A 23,670-nucleotide genomic window follows, 5' to 3' on the forward strand; every position below is an offset into this window, starting at 1 on the left:
AAGGAATGTCACCTTTTCTCTCAGCTTCAGTGACCAGAGTTGTCCCCTAACCATCTGTTTGTTTGGTGTATGTGTGTGTGTGTGTGTCTATGCGTGTGTACACTTGTAGATATGTATTTGTGTCTACAGTCTTGTGTGTGTGTGTGTGTGTGTGTGGAGAATTGTCCACCCACTCTGACTTGATATTCAGTGCTAGCTTCTTGCATTGATTATCCATGTTCACTCTCGCCTTTCCTCCTACATCTCAACTCTGTGTCCTTGGCGCTCTCCACCTTCTGGACTTGAGCAGAGGAGTACGAATATTTGAGGAAAAATTAGTAATATCTTCTCACAGATGGAAAGAATAGTAATTTCACTTCTGTTCAGTGTTTGTGTCAATGAATATTTGACAATACTGTATGTTGAGTAAGATGTCCTGTGTGTGTGTTTCTGTTTTTTTATAGATTTTGTTTGATTTCCTCACAGCCTTTTTCTTACCCTGCTCAGTCAATCATCAAGAATGCTCTCTGCCCATGATTTCAAGCACAGAATGAATTTTCATTTGCCAGTCGGGAAAGCTGAGAGCTGTGAATGTAAATTAGCATGTTGTAGTTTGCATTAATTTTCACCGCAACTGTGTCCCCAACAACACTCTAGCGAGGGACCCGTTTGTGTCACTTAGCAATCAGTAGTTTGAGTGATAAATTTTTTGACAAATCAGTCAGCCTCAGTAAACCTCTTCAGTCTTGCTCATGCACTGATCAGTTTACAAACTCACATTGTGCAGACAAACACTGTTTAAGCCCTTAAAATTTATTCAAGGCAGAGAGATGATTTGAGTAATAGTATAATTTATGAAGGAACAACCTCTTGATTATTCTGTTTTACACCTCTGCCCACTGGTTTGAAATTTCTTAATCGTGTCCTTAATTAATTATTGATATGTAAGTTTATTTATCAGGGTTGATTATTGAGTGGCACAATTTGGCCCCCGAGGGGCTCATTGCATGTAGGCCAGTAACCGTCGCTCTAATTGTGATTGTGTTCATTCTCATTGCATCTGGAATAACATTCCTGATGAAATAAATCCAAAAGATCCCTTCATCCCTTTATCCATACATTTAGCTTGCTGCAAACTAACCAAAGTATCTGTTGCTTACAGTGTATGTATTCTCCCTGTGTTTTGAAGAGAAATGTCACCTCCTGGTGGCCAAAGCATGTAACCATTACCCAGCAGCTTGAAATAAAATACATAAAGGTTTTATATTTAGCGGTATATTTTAAAAAATCTGCTTTCTATTTTGGCTTTATGCATGTGTGTGTCTTCCTTATGTTGCATCTCTCTGCTGCAGCCAGGGGATATCAGAAGAAACAAGGTCTGTTTTATGTACCACTGTATATTTGTTGTTTTGTCATCGTGTGCTTAGGAATTTTTATTATGGTTCTGAGTGTTTTGCTTGCTTGCGTGCTTATCGAATAAATAGATGCTTAATTGTTTTCTGTTTTTGTAGCAGCTTCCATTGACCGTTCAGGAGCTTCAGGAGGAGCTGAGGGCTCACAGGGAGAACAGTCGCTTGCAGCAACAACGGCAGCAAGGGAACTCTGGCTCCTATCGAGAACTCCATGCAGACCAGGACCACAGAACGGGGCTTAGCCCTGGCCACAGCCCCAGACAAAGCCCCAGTAGCCTGCACAGTCCTGGACCGAAGAACAGCCCGAGAGCCAGCCCATCCAGCACTTACAATCCGAGACAACAGGAAGCTGATGTCATCATTCACAGCCCTGGTTATGGCTGTAACACTGCAGTAGCTTCGCAGAGAATCAGCCCAGCCAACACCCTTCAGTCTGGGCCGAGGAACAGCCAAAATCAGTCCCACTACAATTCTAGCCAGGGTCCGGTGGTAGCGCCAAGCTCTAGTTCACTCCGGGCCTGCAGCCCCTGCCAGGTGCCTGGGTGTGACGGTGTGTCCTCATCTCATCCTCTGGATCCATCAGAGGAGAATTTCTTCCGGCTGCAGTCGGAGCATGAGCGGCAGGCCAAGGAGCTGTCCCTGCTGAGGAAGACTATGGAAGAGATGGAGATGAGAATCGACTCTCAGAAGCAGACGCTGGGCGCCCGGGATGAGAGCATCCAGAGGCTGCTGGAGATGCTTCAGGGCCAAGGACAAAGTCAGGGACACTGGGGTCGGGGACAGCGACCAGGCATCATAACCATGGCAGCGCAGGAGGCTGAAGCTCACCTGGAGAACATGCATGTGAGAGAGGTGTGTTTTTCTTCCCTGGGGGTGAATGATTATGTAGGTGAACCTTTCATCTATAGTATCAAAGCCATTTTAACAGTAGGGCTGGGCAATATGTCGTTATATCTACATCTGTCACTTTGATAGGATCATGGGAGTTTTTTATATTGCGACTCATAGTACACAATTGTGTTGCCTGTAATAAAAAACAGAACAATTTCAATGTCCGATTTTACCCGGAATGGTTGTGGAGAAACTTGAGAGCTAAAAAATGACTTCTACTTTGACATAGCATCATACAGTCTAGTGCAAGATGGCTAGTTAAAAACACTGAGATGGCATGTGACTTTTAATACAAAACAGATTTAGTGATATATTCACTTCAGTTCATTTCAAAGGGCTGAATTGGCTTTAAAGTTTCAAGAACAATGTTGCCAAAGCATCAAAATATAATTTGTCCAAGTATTTGGACAGCACACAATAAAAGTAAAAGGAACACACATTATATACACATTATATATTAATTATATTATATATTAATTATATATACACACGATATGCAATGGTTTATGTTTTTTATGGTTAGAGTGATATCTTTTTTCCTTGTAGATGATTAATTAATAACATTTGGCTGTGTATGCATTTTGTATGTACATTATATGTTTACACTTTGCGTGCGTGTGTGTGTGTGCGTGTGTGTGTACCTATGAATGTCTGTATTATGTAGAGTGTGGGACCAGCAGCTCAGCAGGTCTTATCAATGGGCCAGATTAACATACGGAGAGCTCTAAGCCTGTGTTCAGCCATGCAGTTTTACAATCTGACTCAGTTGCTTTGTGTAAATTGTGTGTGTAAGTGTAGGTGTGTGTGTGCATGTGGTCCTGGGTATGCACATGCTCATATGCACCTTGTCTGTGCTTTGTGCATAGCATTTAGCGTTTATTCTACAGCATGCAGTGAGCCTGTTGTACAGTGGACATTAAACATTATTATATTAGGAGGAGAATTTATTGCAGCCCATCAAAAACTTTTAGTTAAAAGCCGAATTCTAGCAGAATTATTTGGTATTGGTATGCTCATACCTCACTTTTTCCATTTTTTTCTGTCTTCCTCAGTCTGGATTTTACTGATTGAGAATTTAAAAGTACCAGCCCTCCGGTGAGCGGTGGTGTAGCACAGGTGTCTCTATATCCTCTGCCAGGAGGGCTAGCAGTAGGCTGTTCTCTGCTCCTTACTCCTGCCTTGTTTATTTTTAACTCCTAAATCTTCTTAGCCTTTAATTTCTCTACCTCTGTGTGTTCCTGTGTTGCATGTTTGTGCATGCCTCTGCTGTTGTTTGTGTCTCAATGTTATTGTTTTTCTGACTGTGTTGTTTGTCTGCCTCTTTGTCTGCTATTCCCAGTCAGAATGATTGCTTGTGTGTGTGTGTGTGTGTGTGTGTGTGTGTGTGTGTGAGAGCATGCGTGCACATCTGGGCCTGTCGGCTTAGCGTTTCTAGCAGGTTTCTAGCGAGGACACTCCCTTGCTGGGCTCCCGGTGGCTGATAGGATATCCACCCATGCCGGGTGTTTGGTCACTGTGATGATTTTGACAGAGGGGAGGCGTTGGTGTTTCAGTCCATGCTAATGTAACCGCGGCGGTGCATGTGTGTGTGTCTCTGAGTAATATATGGGACCAAACCATGCTGTGTGTGTAAGAGGTGAGTACCTGTTCACACACACTCTGTGTGCTGTGCTATTTTTAACTGCTTGACAGCTTAACACATACTGTGGGTGTAATGGAGGAGGAGGGGGTGACTGGGTCTGAGAGGTGAGGTGAGAGAGGGAGAGATGGGAAAAAGGAGTGTTTATCTAAGGTAGAAAAACAGACTGTGTTTGTCTGAATATTAATGTATGATTAATGAGGGAAAACACTCTAACCACCCTGATTGAAAAGAGAGGTGATTGTTGTTCTTTCGTTTTTTCCCTTCTGGCCTCCTCTCCTCTGAGGTTGAGATGGGGTGATGGAGTCTGTGTGTGTGTGTGTGTGTGTGTGTGTGTGTGTGTGTGTGTGTGTTTGTGCATGTATATACTGCTGAAGTGATTACAGTTTAAGTATAGCATTCATTTTTCAGTTTTTAAGCTAAACTAAAAGCCTTGCTAAAAGTATTTTCATTGTGGTGATTGAAAATCACATGCTTCAGATGATAATATTACTATTTAAGACTGTGCTATATAATTGTTTAATAATAATACCAAGCTAGTCCCCAAAATCAATATATGCGTAAAATGCGTTGTCTAGCTTCACTGACAAAGTTGTTTTAAGTGCAACAAAAATGGCAGTGAAATAAATAACAAAAAAACAGTCTCTTAATAAATGTCTAGTTGTGAATTATGAGAATTGGAACCAGTTTTATCAGACACAATTTTAGGGTTTTCAAAAACACTGGTGAAGAGTAGTCAAGTGGTCTGACAGTTTATGTGGTTGGTGTGGAATCTGAATGTTGGGAGTAATTGAAGGATTTCTATGCATGAAGCCGCCTACTTCCTGTGAAGGTCTCTTGCCTTTGTTTATGTGTCAGAGTGGTAATTTACACTTACACTGCCTTACACTTGCACTTGTCATGGTTAGCGAAGGCAAACTGATGATGGCGGTGCAACTATTGCCTCTATTAGGGGGCACTACTCTTTATTTTTTGATTAGCTCTGAAGGAAACCAGCCCAACTGCCTTTCATTGCCGAGCCCATTACTCTCCTTTAAATGACCCACCTTGTTTAGCTTGAGCTGGGATAATAAATGCCTCCATTTTAAGTTCACTTCTGCTTTTATTTACCCTTCAAACTAACATGGCTAAGGGTTGGCACGGGGGCTTGGTAGTCTTTGCTGGTTTGAAGATATATTCTTTACCTTAAATTTGTGTGTATATTATCTTATATTAAGATTTTATGTAACGAAGGGTTAGGATGGGTGTGAAAATGCACAAACCTATGTAGGTTTCTATGATGCAAATCAGAATTGAGTACAAGTTCACAGAGGATTTAAAATCTCCCCTTTCTCTCTCTGTTTCACCATCAGGACTGACATACCATGGCCAGATGTGAAGTTACTTTCTCCAGCTGTCTGTGGTTATGTGTGTATGCTGGTGTGCAGTTTGTATGGATATAGAGCTTCATCACTCCTTCACCTGCTGATGTGTGTTGTCAGGGGATGGTGTGTGTAGTGGTGCTCTCTCGCTTATGTTTCCTGTTCAACGTTGTCAGCTGTCAGACTGTCTTAGCTGCACAGACTCGACATAGAAACACTGGCACATGTATGTCAGCCTATTGACTTGGCTCTTGAGATAAAATTATTACACTTGACTGGTCAACATCACATAGCATAATGTGAAAGCCATACATTAAGTAATGTGTTTGAGTTCTTTTCAAACAGCCTCTCCTCCATAATGTTGCCTGGCAAACATTGATTATTGCAGTACTAGCAATGTCCACAATGTGGCAGTGTTCCATTAGAATTTACATGCATAAACTGCGAGTAAAGTTATGTGTGATGGCACACACACACACACACACACACACACACACACACACACACACACACACACACACACACACACACACACACACACACACGCTGAGAGGCATAAATCGGGGCCTAATCGTCTCTCCCCAGCCGCCAGGTCCCAGTAGACCCAATAATAACAGCCGCACCACTGGTCTGTTCCTGCCCAGGTCTGACCTGCTGCCAAGGCGTGCACACACACATGCACACTCTCACTGTGAGATTTTTAACTTGGAGATGGCATATCTACTTTCATGCATATCGTACTGCAGATTTCATATGGTCCTTATGGTCCTGAGTCAGTATGGACTGAGTATGTATCATTGCTCTAGTGTTGAGAACGTAAGGACAATGCACTTATGACTCCCCAGTATTCTATAGTATGACTGGCTTCAGAAGTCTTGCTGCTGTTTTTGGCAGACCCTCTCCGTCTGCCCCCGCAGCCTCTCTCAAACATTGATGAAACTCTTGAAAAGTAGCTTTTTAAAAACTTTCTAGTGCCGGCATGCTGAGGAGATGTGGAAGTTCATATCAGCAAATCTGTCTTTTTTGTGATCTCTTTCCTGCTTTTTCTCGCTTTCTCATGCCCACTACCTGCAACATTTTGACGCCTTCTCCTCTGCCCTCTCTCATCTGCCTTTCTAGCTGTATACTGTATGTTTGTCGGCGCAACAACATTTCCCACTCTCTCTTTCTTTCTCCCCAGGCCGACATATATATCTGTTGTGATTTGGTTTAGTGAAAAGCCCCTGTCCCGGGTGGGGCTTTTTTGGGCTCCATGCTTGTTTGGCTACTTTTAACCTCCAATCGTGAACGAGCCTCTCAACTAACATTAGAAGACCACTGTAAATAGCATCAGCAAACACACAAACACACACCAATGCCCCTTCTCCCCACCACACCACATAGTCTCCACGCTCTGTTGATTGCCCAGAATGTTTGAGCGGGAAAGTTTATCGGGACAAAATTACACCTCTCAAACCTTCTCCTCACCCCCTTCCACCCCTCCCTATTTCTTGGCAAGCCTTTCCCTCTGATTTTCCCTTTGTCTTTTCCAACTGCTCTTTTAAGCCACTGAGCTGATAGGCGGACACATTTTCTCATTTGTGGCAAGCAAATGTGTTTCCTTTTTCTCTCACTGATGGAGAAGGGATGGGAATGTGATTGATGAATGTGTGGGTGAGTATGTGTGTGTGTGTGTGTGTGTGTGTGTGTGTGTGTGTGTGTGTGTCTATGTAGGATGTGTGCATGTTCTAGTCCTCGCTTGGCATATATGACACCATTGCCTTCAGGCTAGAATTGAACCTTTTGACCGTATCCTTCATTCAGGATGCCGGCACTTATTGCTATAGTGTTACGTTTGATCCTATTCATTCCATATGCTCGGTCCTCTGCCACATGTGGAGCAGAGAAGACGGTCTTTGATGACATGCTCTCTTGCATGACTTAATTTCTCCCATTGTACTCTTAACTGTACTCTAACTGTTGTTGATAAGGAGTTGATCCACACACTCTCTCCACAGGACATATAGATACTTAAAATAGTGCATGTGGGACAAATAGACAGGCACACACTCACAGTGACACATTAATACACATATGGTCAGTAGAAGATTATGGTTGTGGCTACACTTTGCATGCTGCTCTGTGAAAGGCATGTTCTGACAGCAGTAATCCCTCCTTATCCACAGTTGACGTGGACAAGAGGATAAGGCCCTTGTCTCCTCTCATTGCAATGCACTGGGAGAACTGGGACGAACGGGAGCAATGGGAAATCATGGCGACCTGTTGCCTCTCCCTGTATATCTATTCATGCTTTTCTAAACTTCTTCATGTCCTCTGACTGATGTGCTGCCTTAATATGAATGTCCCATCTCCGTGTGGTTTCTGTATGATTTGGTGGCTTTTCTTTACCCACTGACTGTCTGTCATTTTTCCAGTTTTATCTTTGATAGTATTCTCTGTCCTTTTGTCCTACCCTTGGTTAGTGTAGCTGTCCCTGTATTTGACACTAAGCTTGGGTGGTATCTGAATCAGAATCAGAAACACGAGGGGAAGTTCTTGTTTGTTGTTAAGTAGAAAATATAAAGAAAACATACAAATCTAACTGTGAATATATAAATAAAAACATGAGTGTCAAAATATGTACATTATTTCACAGTTATGTGACAGAAGTGTAAAGAACAAATAGTAGTAATAATAATCAGCACTGACAGTGTTGAGGTGGAATGGATTAAAATCCTTAAAACTGCAGTTGGGACAGAGTAAACCAGAGTACTGCACATTAGTTGAGTATCGAGGTATTACGTTATACCAGGGTATCTAGAAATCCTGACTGTGCGACGCTCCTCTTTCTGTTAAACTGACACGGACATGCTGTATTCATCTGATATACTGTAGTGTACACCCTCATTATATGCGGACGATGCCGCATGAAACTGCCTGACATCTTCGGCAACGTGATAACCCCCTTCACTTTTATAGCAATTGGAAACAACCAGTTTTGGGCAAGTTACTTCCAAAATATTATAGATAATACATTATAGATTACTAGTTACTGTCATTTGAGTGTAATTAGTTATATTACAGTATTACTCTATTATATCTCTGAATTGTAATGCTTTGCACTACTTTTGAGTTGCTTTCACTGCTAATTAAAGGGTGCATTATTCAGATAGTAAGATGTGCCTGCATAGTTGAGTTCAAGTAATGTGCAGAACACAATTATATCCATGGAGTGGGTGGGTCTTTGTCATAAAAATTAACATTCTGATTAATGGGTTGTAGATGGGTGAAATAGGATGAATCGTCTCCCCATTGAGAAAGACGCTGTGCATATTTACGCATTTACGGTCAAGATGCACTGAAAGCAGCTTCTGTAATCATGAAAGTAAAGAAAACAGATAGAATTATAGATAAGCATGATCCATGATGATAACGAAACAGAACAATACAAATGCATGGCAAAAATAGCATATTGTCAATATTTTAGATACACCTCCAAAATTTCACAAATCATGTTTTCTTGTTAAGAGGAGCCTAACTTCACTGTAGTTTGAACCCTGCCTACAATCTTAACCATTGAATTCCAGCAACAGGAAATAATGTCACAGATTTTTTTCTGGTCCCAAAATGTTTTGCGGTGTTGGTAAATTATCGAAACAACAAAACACCACTGAATTTCGTGTTAAAATACGTTGTAACGCGCGTTACTTAGATTGTAACGCGCGTTACTTAGATTGTAACGGGTATAATAAATAAGTAATTAACAATTACTATTTTGCAGCAAAAAGCAATACATTCCTGTAATAAGATTACTTTTGTAACGCTTTACTCCCAACACTGGTAAAAAAACACACAGGAGCTTTAGCTACAGCCCTTTTCTCTGACAAAATTCTGCATGTGTATTTCATTACACACACAAATTCATCAGCGATTGCCAGGGGTCGGCAAAATGTCAACGGACTAGCAAACAAGAAATAGGCCTCTGCCCCTGTTTGGGTGTATTTTTAGTTTAGTCCCAATGATAAAGGTGAGCCAGCCAACACGGACGAAGCTGTGTGCGCATCTTCTTTGTTCAACCCACTGATGTGTTGATGTGCGCCATGGCAACAACAAGTGTCATCGGGTTCTACAGAAAGAACCTATATAAGAAGGGTTCTTATTTCCTATCTATTGATTATTCCATAGGCCATAAGTATGTGAACTAAGTAGGCTAATTGCATAGTAGACACACAGCATTAGGCTAGACAATTTCATAAATGCTACAGTGACTTCTATCACTTGCAGCTTTTACGTTTATTTTACAAGTTTTATTATGTTTTTACACTAATACCGTCATATATTACATATACCGTTTTGAAAAGTCAGGAAAGTATGAAGCTATGAAAAAATAAATACTGCCCAAGCGTAACTCAGACTTGTTCATTTTCAGTAGAGGTGCTACTTTTTATACATATTCATTTCACATTTCACAGTCAGTGCGTATATAAGCTGGAAGTAGCGGTCTGAAGTTTTGACAAGCCTGCAGGTCACAAGCCAGTGGTCCAATAAAGACAAATATGGGTGGGGATTGAAAGAGCAGCTCTTACCACCACTGAGATCACTGAGCAAGAGCCACTCCCTCATTACCACAACTGAAGTGCCCCTAACCCTCAACTGCTCCAGTGGAGCTGCTTGGTGGCCAGCAGATCAGTCAGTGGTTGTGCTGGGCGGCTTTTGGGTATGAATGTGTGTGGCTGTGTGGGTGTGAACAGACTGTTCGTGACAAAGAGAACCTTGCTCTCAGTGATACTTGCCTGGTTAAATAAAGGTTTATACAAAGTTTAGAATGTGCAGTTCAGTCTGTCAAAAAACATAGGAGTTCATTTACATGAAAATACAACACGCACATACTCACACACCCGCACAGAAATGTGATAGCTGTTGTGATAGCAGATATCTTTCCCTCGAGAGAAGAGTCAGAGCTTACAGCAGGGATGCCTGAACTGGCTAACTGGCTTCACTTCAGAGGTGTTGATTTAGCTCTGTGCTCATTTTTGAGGAATTTGTAATTGCCGATTTTGTATTTGACATCATTATGTTGAAGGTGTCTTGTCCACCCCATTTACATACGCAAGTGTGGCAGACATATAACATAGCACAACAACATAACACAACCATGAAATTGTCAATTTAGGTTTTAGATACTGTGTTAATTTCAAATGCTATCCATTTATTGCAGGGCTTATTCTCGGTATAGTTGAAAATCATTAGATCGTAATTTTGTTCTTTCTTCCAAATGGACTTGTCCTCATATGTGCAGTTTTTTTCAGTTCAACAAGTGCCTTTATTTAACTTGCTGTGTGTCGATATGTGCACTTTTGTGTGGGCATAGTTGTAGGTCACAGCCACCATTAATTATTGATAGAAGAAGCGTAGCGCATGTGCTGGCAGAAAGTGTTGCTAAGCAAGAGCTTTAGCATGCCAGAGACATCTGCGAGAGAGACAGAGATAACCAGTGAGAAACAGAAAGATAGAGACGGAAAGAGTGATAGAGACAGATCGATATGACCTATCTATTTCCTGTCTCCCACCTACTAATGAAGACAGACAGAAAGACAGAAAAAGAGAGAGCAGAGGAAAAAGACACCAGCACCTGCTGTTAGAGACGGAAAGAAATCCTTGGGAGAGCATCCAACGTGGACCGGCTTAAAGATCATAGGAACGTGTTTTATTTTAGTTCTTTTGCAAAACAAGAATTTTTAAGGATGTACAATAAAGGATAACATAGCTATATTTAACAAAATATACAAAAAGTTAGTAAAAAAGAGAGAGACACTGGAACTGGTCAGACTGATCAGTGCATCTTATCTGAAGCTGTGGGTGTTCGAGAACGCTAAAGATGATGAGCCGCCAGGCTTATTTTTACCGGGTGCCTCCCCAGGAGCTCCATCGCCGAAACCAGCTTCAGGCCGATCCGGCTAAGACCAGGGCTCTGCAGACTGTCATTGATATGAAGGTAGGACTCATAGCGGATCTGGAATCAGCAAGAGGAGGCAACATAATAATGTGCTACATAGAGTGTATTGCTGTAATAGTGTTTTTTTATACTGTTCATAATGCCAGCTGTAGAGAATGTGTTCTGCAAAGAAATTTGAGAACAGCGAGTTTAAACTGTGGTAGGCATTAAGAAAAGTAATACTAAGAACTAAAGTCTGATGTCGTAATTTTGAGCAGTGTAGGTTGCTCTTCGGTTCAGCATGTTTAGTCTGATATCAGCTTCATACCAACAAAACTTTAATTATTGATGATCACTGCTGTAATGTTGGCAGTAGTAGGGGATTTGGCTAGACACAAACATACATGCCCAAACAGTCCAAACAGCATTGTCTTATTGTTGCCTCGTGTCTGTATGGCGGCCATGCCCAAGTAAAGGCCATTATGGGCCCATGCAGAGTTGAGCACTTATTCAATTTGTTTCAAATGTCACATATGGAAGCTTTCACTCTCATGTCAGCCCTTTGAAGTTGTTAGAGCTGTGAAAAATGCAGTTGACTCCACATGTGCCTGTACATGCACACACACACACACACACACACACACGCACACACACACACACACACACACACACACACACACACACACACACATACACATTTAGTGCTCGTTCAGCAAACGCTTGTTCCAAAAGTGGTTCCTTTACAGCAAAACCACAGTTATTTTTCACACATACTTTGTGATTTGTCTGGCTATTAACAAACTGCACATGTGCTAGCCCGGGATGCCCACAGAGTTGTAAATGCACAAGAGAGAGCAAATTAAATCTGACTGCATTAATTAGAAAAGGCAAAACAAACAGGATTAGACAAATGAAGGGGATGGGGGGTGGAGATACTGTAACCTTCCTTTCCCAGTCTTCCTTTGGTGATGTTGATGATGAGGACGAGCTACGTAATACCCTGCATTGTGGCTTTTTGAAACTGTCCTCTGTTTATGTTGCAAAATATTGATGCAACTGCGTAAATTCTGTAGGTTCTTCGCCCTGTGAGTGTGTAATGTCCATCTCTGTTTGTGCCAGTGTCTGCCATGTTGTTTTTTCTAAGTGGCGTATATTTCCGTTTTGTGATTACAGAACACCAACCCCCCTTTCTGTTTTGATCCTGATGTTATCTGGCAGGTACGGTAATGCTTGCTCACCTCTTGATCCTTCTGTCATCTCAACATGGGCTACAAATATACAGTGTTTGTGTTTTCCCTCTATCCCTAGCATAAATTCTTCCTGGGTTGGAATGCAGCACCATCGTGTGTAGTAGTTGATGTTTCAGTGGTTTTGAGGCCCAGCTTTTCTTACATCTATTGCTATTGCACTGAATGTTGTTTTTGATATTATCCTCTGTATTTTCTTTGGGCTTGCCTTGTTTCTCTTTCTCTGGGATGTTTTTTTTCCTCTTCACTCTGGAGCAGAAACTGATACCAGTCAGTTATTAAAGACACAGCAATGCTTATAATATAGAAATCAATGTGAAACAATGGAAATGATTGAATAGTATAGTCTGTTTGTGGGCGTTTTTGTATTTTCTGTGTGTGTGTGTGTGTAATATGTACCTCTATGCATTCCTGTTTGCTCAGACTATGTGTGTTTGTGTGTTTAGGATGGTATATGCAGCACCATGTGCTAGGTAGGGCTGATGTCAGAGGATGTAATAGAGGTCAGATGCATGTTGTTGCCTGTGGTTTATGCTTATGGCATCATGCAGTCTGCTTCCAATTTTTCAATTACCTTTCTCTTCTCTTCCAAGGTTTAGCATTTAACGTATGTCTGAACCCATGCAGCTGAACAACCTCAGGACCTGTCCATGACAGACCCTTCCATTCCCTCATAGATACTGCAAAGGAAAACATCTTGGCCGCACACAACTTCCTGCATAGATATTTCCCCTGTTTTAGCAGGCATTCTAGTCAGAAGTAAGGGTGCATATTAATAGGCTATTATGTAGATACAGGACGCTATAAGGTTTTTTGTGAATTTGCTGAATTGCTGTTAGTGCTGTTTTAAGTGACCCAGGCAAATGTTGCATGAGGTTAAGCTGCCAGTATGCTTCACCAGAACAGCTCGTCACATGGTCAACTGCCTCGGAACAATTGACTCCTTTCCGATGTTGGAATTGGGGGGGCTATGTAAGAGAATTGCTGTAAAGTGAAAGCGAGAAAGAGGCCAGGGTTTGATCTTCTCCCTTAAGCTCTCTTTTCTCTCTCTATTCTTTACACAGCTATTTATTTCACTTCATGGGAACTAACAAGTGCAGCACTGTGAATGTCTTTCAGAGGAGACTGTTTTTGTTAACCTGCTCTCCCTCTATTTGTGCTTTTTTGCATGCCGTTTTAGAGAGATGAACTGATAGATCAATAGATAGATAGATCATTGTCTAAACAAAGTGAGACAGGTAAGCCCTAACTGAGCTTAATATCTCAAGTCAGATCTTTGCTGACTCTTTGCCTGCCTACTGTTGCCGGTGCAGGACACCAAGATCTCTTCCCTGGAGAGGAACATCAGAGACTTAGAGGATGAGGTCCAGATGTTAAAGACCAGCGGCCTGCTGCACCCTGACGAGAGGCAGGATGAGCTCAAGCAGGTGGAGGTCTACAAGAGCCATTCTAAATTCATGAAGACTAAGGTAGAATGTCTCTGCACGCCACCTGAGACAACTTGACAGGAGTGATGCATGTTTGCCTTAAAAACCATAAATTACAGTTGTTGTGTGCATGTTGCATGTCACCATTGCATTCTCATGTAGAAGTGTAGATGTGCAAACTGCAACTGCATGTTAGAGTATGTTGTGTTTTCTGGCTGCTTTATCAAGCCTCTTAGCCTCCTGTGTTGCACGGATACTAAAAACTCCTACGCTTAACAAATGTATTTGTTATTTCATATTTAGAGTGAGGTGAAGAGTTTGCTTCCATAATTCCCATGCAATGCTTGTGTGCCCTATCTACCTGTGTGATGACCAAGAATTGTACTGCTCTCCTATCTGTGGCTGTTCACAGGGAGCAAACTCAGGCCCTATCAGCTTACAATGCACCGTGTCTGTTTACTGTCCTACCTTTAGCTGGCAGGAAGGCCTATAGAAAAGGCCTGACTAAGAATTCTCTATCCCAGGCTGCATACTGGTTTATTCATTGGGACACAACAGTACGCAGATTGATATGCATTCATTTGAATAGGCACATGTACATATGTACTGGAGCCATTGTTTCAGGTTTCACAGATTTTCTAGCTCAGTGTCCGTGATGGCTGAGGCCCATGAGTAGCACTCTGTGTGAAAATGTTTCTCTTTGGTTCGTTAATGGTGCTCTTTGTAGGGCCCATTTGTCATTGCATCAGGGAAGTTCCTGATGCAATCATAAAAGAGATGTTTTTATGAATGGGGCCCTGACAGATGAATGCAAGCTTACAACGACAGAGGAAAGAGCTCTCTCCTCACCCGTACTGACCTGGGATGATATATATCACAGTGATGGCCCTGGCTCGCTCTCCCCTTGTCTCATATTTCTGTGTAACACAGAAAGACGCTGCTCACATGGATATGCGCAGGCACAGAGATTCATTCTATATCCTTGAAGAGTTTGGGGTTGTGCTCTGTCGGCAGCGGTGGTGACTGGTGTTGAGGTGACATCGTGTGTAAGAGACCAGAGAGGACAGCATGCCTGTCCTCTCTGGTTTCCTCTCTTGGATTAGATTTACTCAAACACTGGAAAGTGGCTTCTGAGAACATGAAAATTCGAGCAGGTGAAATAATTAATCCGTTTAATCATTTCTAGCAGAACGTCACCAAGTATAATATTCTGAAGCCTCAGCTGTTGAGTGCAGAATGTGGAGGAGTGTGGAGGAGTGTGGAGGAGCCCACAGCCAGAAGGGCAACTGTCTTAACTTTCCCAGCTGGCTGGGTTTTAGTGGCTTTCTGTTTTCTTGTTTTTGTGTCTCTGTAGGAGCAGGCCTTGTCACCCCGTGTGTCTTCCATCAGAACAGCTCCCAACTTCCTCCACACCAACCAACATCCCTGGATCACAGAACAAGCAGAAGTACCCCTCACATTAGTCTCTATCTCTGATCATGCCTCACACAGTCCCTCTGCCTCATCATTTGGCCCCTTCGCCTCCTTTTATTCCTCCCTCTTTCTCCTTGCTCTCTCGGGCTCTTTTTTCCTATGAGTGAGGGTTGATTGGCCAAGCTCTGGTCCAGTCAGAATCCCCTTGCTATGAGGTGAACCCTGCTCACACAATTAGAGAAATCTCTCTTTGAATCAGCTTTGTGCATTTTTGGCACCAGTAGACAGATGACAATCTTCTGCACATTGCTAGCCTCAGCACAGAAACCTCCCTCTGATAGTGCATTTGATTTCCATTGTGGGTTTCGGTCCTGTTCTGTATTGCCTTTCTTAAAACAATCTGTAATCTGTCAGCTATGTGAGCATAATATTGCTCCCGGTAACTTTGTCTGCCTGCATGTATTTTTCACCCTTTGGCTGTTTGGCTTGGTGTGTCTATAGAACAGACAGTACGCCTGGGAATCCATTGAGTGAGGACTGAAAATGTAGGGCCGGTTGACATGTTTAGATATTATAGTTTACAATTTCATGTCTAAATAAATAATAAAAAGTTCAGTTTAACAAAATGTGTCATAGCATGAGAAATCTTTAAGATTTTCTTCCAAAAAAGTTACAAGATTTTATTATAGTAAAACAATTTGACTTAGAAGAATGAAAAATGTATTTTTTTTACCATGTTTGTCCATATTGCTCACTCATGTGTAAGCCTGCTGCATTCAAGTGAATGTGTTCTTTCAAAACACTTGTTCTGAAAGCTCCGTTCATAGAGAAAAAGGCGTTGTGATTGTGGTTTGTGTGTGTCTGTTTTTTCTCACTTTTATGGTTTTTGTTATCTGCAAGTATATCAATCCACTCAATGATGACTAAAATGTGTGCATGTGTTCCTGTGATTGTCAGATAGAGCAGCAGAAGCAGGAGCTGAACAGGAAGGAGGCAGAGATGCAGGCCCTGCAGACCAAACTGGAGACGTTGACCAATCAGAACTCAGACTGCAAGCAACACATTGAGGTGCTAAAGGAGTCGCTCAGCGCCAAGGAGCAACGCGCCAATACACTGCAGACAGAGGTCAGTACACACTCATGTACAGACAGACATACAAAATGTGGATCCCCCACTGTGACCCATCCACCATTGTACATACTTAACCCCTAGTTGCTCCAGAGGCGTGTGACCTCTGACATGTATAGCAATTGTAAGTTGCTTTGGATAAAAACGTCAGCTAAATGTAAATGTAAATGTAACAAAATCCACAGATGTACAAAGACACACAAATACACCCACACAGATGAAAATGCTCACCATGATGCACCGAGCCACCCCGTCACACAAGCTACACACAGCCTCCGATTGATGAGGCTTTCTGAAAGTGAAGAAGTCTGTAGATCACAACCATAAGATGTAACAGTTGCTTTTAGCTTTCTGTGGTTTTACAGGGATTAATAAGTGATTCTGTGTTAGTGTATGTGTTTCCTGTTACTTCTCCTTTTTGTAGTTTAGTCCTTTGCTTGCTTGCTTTTATGTTTTGCTAATTCATTAAAAGATGCATTTTTGTAGTCGCGAGAACAGAGAAAACGCATCTGTTCTCAGATACAAAACATCAGGAACATAAAAGAAACTGTGCAAGTGTACACAATCCTGTCTTGTTCTGCCTTGGTTTCTTTCTGTTTCTCTAAAGGACATTGAAGTGGGTGGAAAGAAAATGTCTCTGCGTGTGGCTCGTTTAGTCCACACGTAGGCTTGTACATGTGGGCGGGTCATTCAGTCAGAAGGCTGGAGAAAGCTGGCAGCCTTTTCCTCTTCATCTTTGAAGTTTCTAAATTTCTAAAATCTAAAAACATTTAGCATTTTTCTCCATCACTCTCTGGACTTGGAACTGATACTTTAGATCTCTTAGGCAGTTGAGAGTGGCCTGCTAACTATGTCCACTCATCATTACAGGAAGCAATTTGGGCCAAAATTAGGGCTAATTGTCCATACATGTGCAAGGAATTTTGGCCCTCGCAGTTAGCTGAATACATCATACTTAAAGGAATTGGTTTTCAGTGGGTGGTTTTGTGTGTGTACGTGTTTTTGTTTGTGTGTCCTACTGAACTGGCATTTAAAGAAGTGCGCATGTGTGCACATGTGTCCTTTTGCCACATGTGCACACATGCCAGGTGTAACTTAATAAGAGACCTGGAGACTTGGCACAGCCAGTAATTTACGCTTTTCCCCCCTAATTAACTCTTATCAGGTGCCCACTACAATCTTAACCGATGAATCCTTGATATCATAAATTATCTTAGGAGACATTAAGGGAAATATGGAGATTACACACATAACTTAAATCTATATAATCGCTGCTACAGTGTAAGTCACAACTGTTGAGGTCAGGATGTCAATTTAAGTGCCAAGGTGTTACATAGTATACAGTTGTTTATGCATAACACATGCATATTTTAAGACATAATTGTTGTTGTTTATTTGTTTTAAATCAGTAAATGCCCTTGACTGGGCAAGTGTTGTGTATGAATCTGTGTCTGTTAATATGACCCAGATATATATATATATATATTTATATATATATATGTATATTTTAATGCATTAAATGGTTGAAGCATAACAAGGAAATGATTAATGAAATTTACTTTAGTGCTCCTGCCACTGGGCACATCACTGTGCTCTGTAGCCTGTCTTCTTCTTCTTCATAGGCTACTGCTGCAGCCTGTAATCAGATCAGACAGGCTTGATCACCACAAACACACACACACACACACACACACACACAAACACACAGTAACACACACACAAAAACATACGCTGTCAGTGCTGATTGCTGGACTTTCATCTTCGGTCTCGAATCGTTTTTTTTCCTGCTATTGAAGTGGCATTTACCCCCGGGAAAGGCTAGGGTTTCCTGGACTAAGTGGGCAAATCAGAAGATGAGCAAAGATATTGAGTGTGGCCCTGCATTCCTTTACTGTCTGTCAATCATTCGGCTAGAAAGCACAACCATTGTCACAGGATCACCCTTCTCACCTCATTCCCTTCCATCCACTCATATTATTACTTAATCTCCCTTCAGCAGTTTGTTTCAGCTTTCCTGCTTCTCATTTAAAATTCCCACATTTTCTTACAGAGTTTCCCTCATGATTACTGACAATTCATACCCCTCTACATGTATGTGTGTGTGTGTGTGTGTGTGTGTGTGTGTGTGTGTGGGTCTCGTCATGAATCACAGTGACTGGTACAATAGTCCACTCCCCCAGAGACAGACTGGTGTCTCCCAGACCTGAGGAGCAGCTTCATCTCACAGACACTTGTCTCTAAAAGCAATTCACATCAGGATGGGACTAAGAAATCACCAAACAGAGCAGGCACTGTGACTGAGGGAATGAGAAAATGGAAGTATATTTATTTGTCAGTCAAAGTTAAGGACAACTTCTAAATGGGCATGATAGAATACGTCTCCAGATAACTGGAAAATGTGGAAAATAATATGCTTGTGTGTGAGCATTGTGAGTCTGCTGCCCAGGTCTTTGGAAATGTAACCCTTTAATACAGTAGGTAGATCTTTCTGCCCTGATCAGGACAATGCAGCGCTGTAACTGTACTCCAGCAGATCAGGTAACCTATCAGAGACCCAACTGCATATTTAACCAGCCAGAGACGAGGGAACAGGTCACAACCCCAGTGGGAAAGGGGCTTGCATGTGTTTAACATTGCACTAAGCCAAATCAGACTGTATTAGAGGTGTGGGACTTTTTTATTTTAAATCCAGTTAAATATATTTACAGTATATGGGCAAAACGTTGTGTTCTCTGATCTGATTTGAGATTCAGGGAAAAGTAACATTCCTTCAGAATCAGATTTAATTTATCTGTCAGGAATAAAGTGTGACATAAAATACTGAAAGGTAGAACATTATTAAAAAAGGTGCCTAATTTACGTAGAACTTTTGGCTTATCCAACTGTAATAACGAAATGAATTTAAACATATATGGGTGGTTTATATGTTACTTTGGCAAGTTCTTTTTCACATTATGCTTACATTCTTACATTGAAACTCAGACAGTTCTTGGAAAGGTTGCAGACCTTCTGATTCCTATCTGTGACCTTGGTTCTGGCATGACCCTGAAGTTACAAATAATTTCTAGAACTTAATTTCTCTGTAATTTTGGTTTTCATACAATAGGTTCTTATCAAAGAGTCAGAGATAGGACAAACCAAAGTTATTGAATATCCGCTTATCCTGCGATATCTATTGTGATGCATACCATAGATATACAAGTTAAGCAAATAGCCCTAACCCTAACTGCAACACATCTATCTCCCCAGCTCCACACACTGTTTGTGTTGTGGAATGGCTTATGCCTTGCATCAATGACTTAATCCTTTTTGCCAAAAATGTCTGTAATATTTCAAATGATCTAACATGGACCACAGACATTTATGTGAGTTAGTGTTGTGGTGTCACAATCTCAGTTCTCAAGTCAATCTCGAGTCATTGCATAACAATAACTGAAGGATAAGATTTGAATATAACTTACATGCTTGACTGTATTTGACATGCAGACATGTTATCAGGGAAATCTAGGCATGCTTACTCATTACACTAAGTTAATGCAGTGCATGGTTATTGTCATTTTAGCAATGAAGAGCACATTTCCCTGGACCGACCTTTACAATTTTGAGTGTGTTTGTTTGCACATTATTGTATGACTTCTGTGTTCTCATCTATATGGCAGCAAACCAACTGACACATGTAGACATACAGTAATTAAGCTGTGGAGCAGGTGCATCCCTACTTCCCCCTCCACTCTGTGATAGCATCTGATTTATTACTTTAAATTTTTGATGCAACAAATCATGTTGTATTTAGTGTCTTTGGCAGATATTAGTTAAGGTTTTCATTTTGTGAAGGTTGATATGCTTTGATTTACATAATCTTCACTTGAGGCAAGCATTTTGCAGGTGGCCTCTTACCCACACAGGGGAACTCCAGACCTAAAGTCTTAATAAGGCACATAAATAACATAACAATAATATAACATTTGATATTTTGCTCCTCCCTAAAAGCCAAGAGTGTTAAAAGTAGCACACCTTCAATGCAGTTTTTTGTGATGTGGCAACATGTCTGTGTTTGCAGAGAACAGTTTGTGGTATTTCACTTTAACTTTCTCAGATGTGACCTCAAATATCTTGTGTTCTCTTTCATCACTAGCGTGTGCAGTGTGTCTGCCAGAAGACCTCCACTGAGTTTTTGAGGTCGAGGTATAATGACTTGAAGAAGATATAAATGACTCAATAATGGCTTGCTAACATCAACCATAGCGACAGTGATGAATAAGGAAAACAAGAGGAAAACAGAAAAGAATCTGGAGTGGTAAAGGGGAAAGAATTGAGGATAGATGGAGCGACAGGAGGAAGTGAGAAGTGAGAGAATAGAGTTGCTTGATAGATGTAGAAGGCTATGGGCTTTTGTCAGTGAGTGATGCGATTGTATGGTGTGCTGTGGTCCCTGCCGGACTATTTTTGTTGATCTTTCCTTGTTCTCTTTGCTGATTGATGATTCATATCGGTAGTGAGGCGGAGAAAAGATGTGGGCTCAACCTGGATACACTCCGCCCTATACTCTCCCCCTGCTGTGCTCTCACTCTCTGTCTTTCTTTCTGCCTCATTCCCTTTTGCTCCCTCTGTCCATGTTTTCTCTTCTCTCATTCTATCTGCCTCCATCTGTCTTCTCTCCCCCACATTTTCTCGCCTAATTCTGCCTCTCCTCTGTCCAATCCTGCACTTCTGCAAGAAAGAGTATGGCAGTTTTAACGTGATTGAGAACTTGATGAACACATGAGACAACAGTGAGGTGGTTGGCATAAGCAAGTGGAAAACAGCTCTTCTTTTAGGCTGACCACTAACGTCACATTTAATCCTTAGGCATGTTGTGATGAGTTCCACCCACTGCAGACCAGCTAAGATGTGACCTCATCTGAACTTGATTGACCATGGTCACCACTCTCAGACCCAACAGCATGCTCCTGTGTTCCTCGGGTTGTGCGGTTTGGGATGCAGCGTGAGGAGCAAAGCGTCCAGGCCCCCCAGAACAAACATGGCACGGTCCAAAATAAAGCCCCCGCGAGTTCTTCAGAGGCCATGTGGAAAAGACATAAAGTGGAGTTATAGGGGTCAGAATGGGGATGAGATATTTAATGGTTTACACAGGGAACGAGATAAATATGTGCATGACAGAATGAGCCGACAAACACAAGTGTGTGCACACAGCTACTTATACACATGAAAACACGCACGTTGGTGTTGTGGTGCAAATTTGCATACCGCATACGTCAGCGCAAATGATGCGTTATGTAGAGGACGTCTGAGGTAAATTTCATTTTTGTGATGATTTCTTCTTCTTCTTTGGGAAGTGTGTGTATGTGCTCTCTCTACATTTGTTCACATTTTTTCTTTTAGCACATTTTGAAAGCAAACAAAAACACACAAACACAGAGAGTAATGAGGGCTCTGCTCAGTCTACTGTCAGTCAGCGAGTGGTTAACCAGTAGGCAGTGAGACAATACTCTCCTTTCTTTTTGTTCTGACTTTCTCTCTACTCAGGGTGACCCTGCTTTGCTCAGACCACTTAACCTCTAATTTCCAACACACACATACATAGATACACTCACACAAACATGCCGTGCCTCAATTTCAATAGAATGATTGTATCAGAAGAAGCAAAAGTACAGTATGGACCTTTTTGGCTCCAATCCAGCGCATCTTATTTAAAATGAAACGATGTCTATGAGGTTAAAGGACTGTCTTTCTGCTTAAAGGTTATTTGGGAGTGTTAACATATCAGGTGAACAGTTCTTGTTACCAATAGGGGTAGATATAAAAAAGGCTTTCTACACTCTAAAAAGTGATTGGTGTCTGGTGCACAACGTCATTACTCATCAGCCAAGTTCTCTAAAGCTGAAGTTAGTGTTTTCTAGGGCTATCACTTTTTATTTGAAATTTAAAACTACCATTCAAATGTGGGATCAACTTAAATATTCCATCTCTAATGAACATGCCAGATTCATTCCACAGTGTAGAATTGCAACAGACTGGGCCTTGTCTCCTTTTACTCTTATTCTAAACTATTGCAGTCCCTGAGCAAATTGTTCTGTTTGGTGACACAAAATAGAGGAAACTAGCAAGCCACACCGAGCAGATATTAATGACAACATTTGAGAAGTAATGTGTGGAACCATTTTGGATTGACACCGTAGATAGATGGAAAATCATGGATAAATTTAAGGATGTGTGCTGCCTTTTAAAAATGCAACTGCCTTACAGTAATGTTAGCTTGTCATTCAAACGAGGCAGAATGACAAATAAACAGAACCCTGTAAATTCTACAATATAATGGTAAGCTTGAAGGTTCATCATTGAACTTAATCATTGAAATAGTAGTTTGACAAAACAATTCTTAATACAAAGCTGACTTGCTAGAAGTATTCTTTTAGCAACATCTTGTGGCCTTCATCAGCAGATGAGATAGTTTGCTCCGTTATCATTAAGATGGTTCGCTTATCATGTTACCGAGCAACTTCAGGATTAGGGTATATGGGTTGAAGGTTTGGCTGATGTATACATTCTCCAACCAGTTTGATTTTAAAGTTCCCATATTATATTCAGGCTAATACTTGTATTTTGGGTTTCTACTAGAAACTGTTTACATACTTAAATGTTCAAAAACACATTTTTTTCCTTATACTGTCCATTGCTTCAGTACCTCTATTTACCCTTTCTGAACACTCCTTTTAAGCTCCTGTCTCTTTAAGGCCTCCCTGCCTAAAAGCCCACTTTCTTCTGATTGGCCAACTTCCCGCAGCCCTACAGAGGGCCAGGACCTAGCTGGCATAGCGCTTAATCGATGAGATAAGGGTGGCTATGTGAGACTAGGCCAACTGTACAAAAACACAACTTTAAAACACTATTCACTGGTTTTGGTCAAACTGCTGCTCCCGAGTGGAACATATTGAGAGCTCATGAATGAAACTGTATGAAACGCCGCCCATAAACTATAGAGAACTACTAATGAACATTAAAGTAAATAGTGTATGTATTGTGGGGGCCAGAGAAAGAGAAACTATAAAAAATACATGGAATTTTCCCCTTTCTGGTTTATATATCCATGCCTCTGCTGAATAATTTTTATCCCTTGTGGGGACAAAATTTTTCTCCCCATCAGAGTGATCAATGCTACTTCACTAGTGATGCAATGGATCACAAAAATAACGGTTCGGATCGATTCGTGGTATTATTTTAAAATGTGTTACTTTGGCTCTGATCGAGCTGCTTCTCCC

The 23,670-nt window shown here is 41.4% G+C and overlaps 1 protein-coding gene across 9 annotated transcripts in view; it reads left to right on the forward strand.

The window, feature by feature from the left end:
* LOC123974780 (ERC protein 2) overlaps positions 1-23,670 on the forward strand; it is a 166,059-nt gene that overhangs the window by 5,935 nt on the left and 136,454 nt on the right. For 4 of the 9 annotated variants that reach the window (XM_046055673.1, XM_046055679.1, XM_046055676.1 and 1 more), the window contains exons 3-7: positions 1,491-2,243; positions 12,370-12,414; positions 13,757-13,912; positions 15,225-15,317; positions 16,241-16,408. In XM_046055673.1, the coding sequence (XP_045911629.1) occupies positions 1,491-2,243; positions 12,370-12,414; positions 13,757-13,912; positions 15,225-15,317; positions 16,241-16,408 (1,215 nt within the window). The remainder of the gene's footprint in view (positions 1-1,490; positions 2,244-12,369; positions 12,415-13,756; positions 13,913-15,224; positions 15,318-16,240; positions 16,409-23,670) is intronic. The other 5 variants (XM_046055675.1, XM_046055678.1, XM_046055677.1 and 2 more) reach the window with 5 other exon arrangements.

Source organism: Micropterus dolomieu, linkage group LG08 (genome assembly GCF_021292245.1).
Source record: "Micropterus dolomieu isolate WLL.071019.BEF.003 ecotype Adirondacks linkage group LG08, ASM2129224v1, whole genome shotgun sequence".
Classification (NCBI taxonomy): Eukaryota; Metazoa; Chordata; class Actinopteri; order Centrarchiformes; family Centrarchidae; genus Micropterus; species Micropterus dolomieu.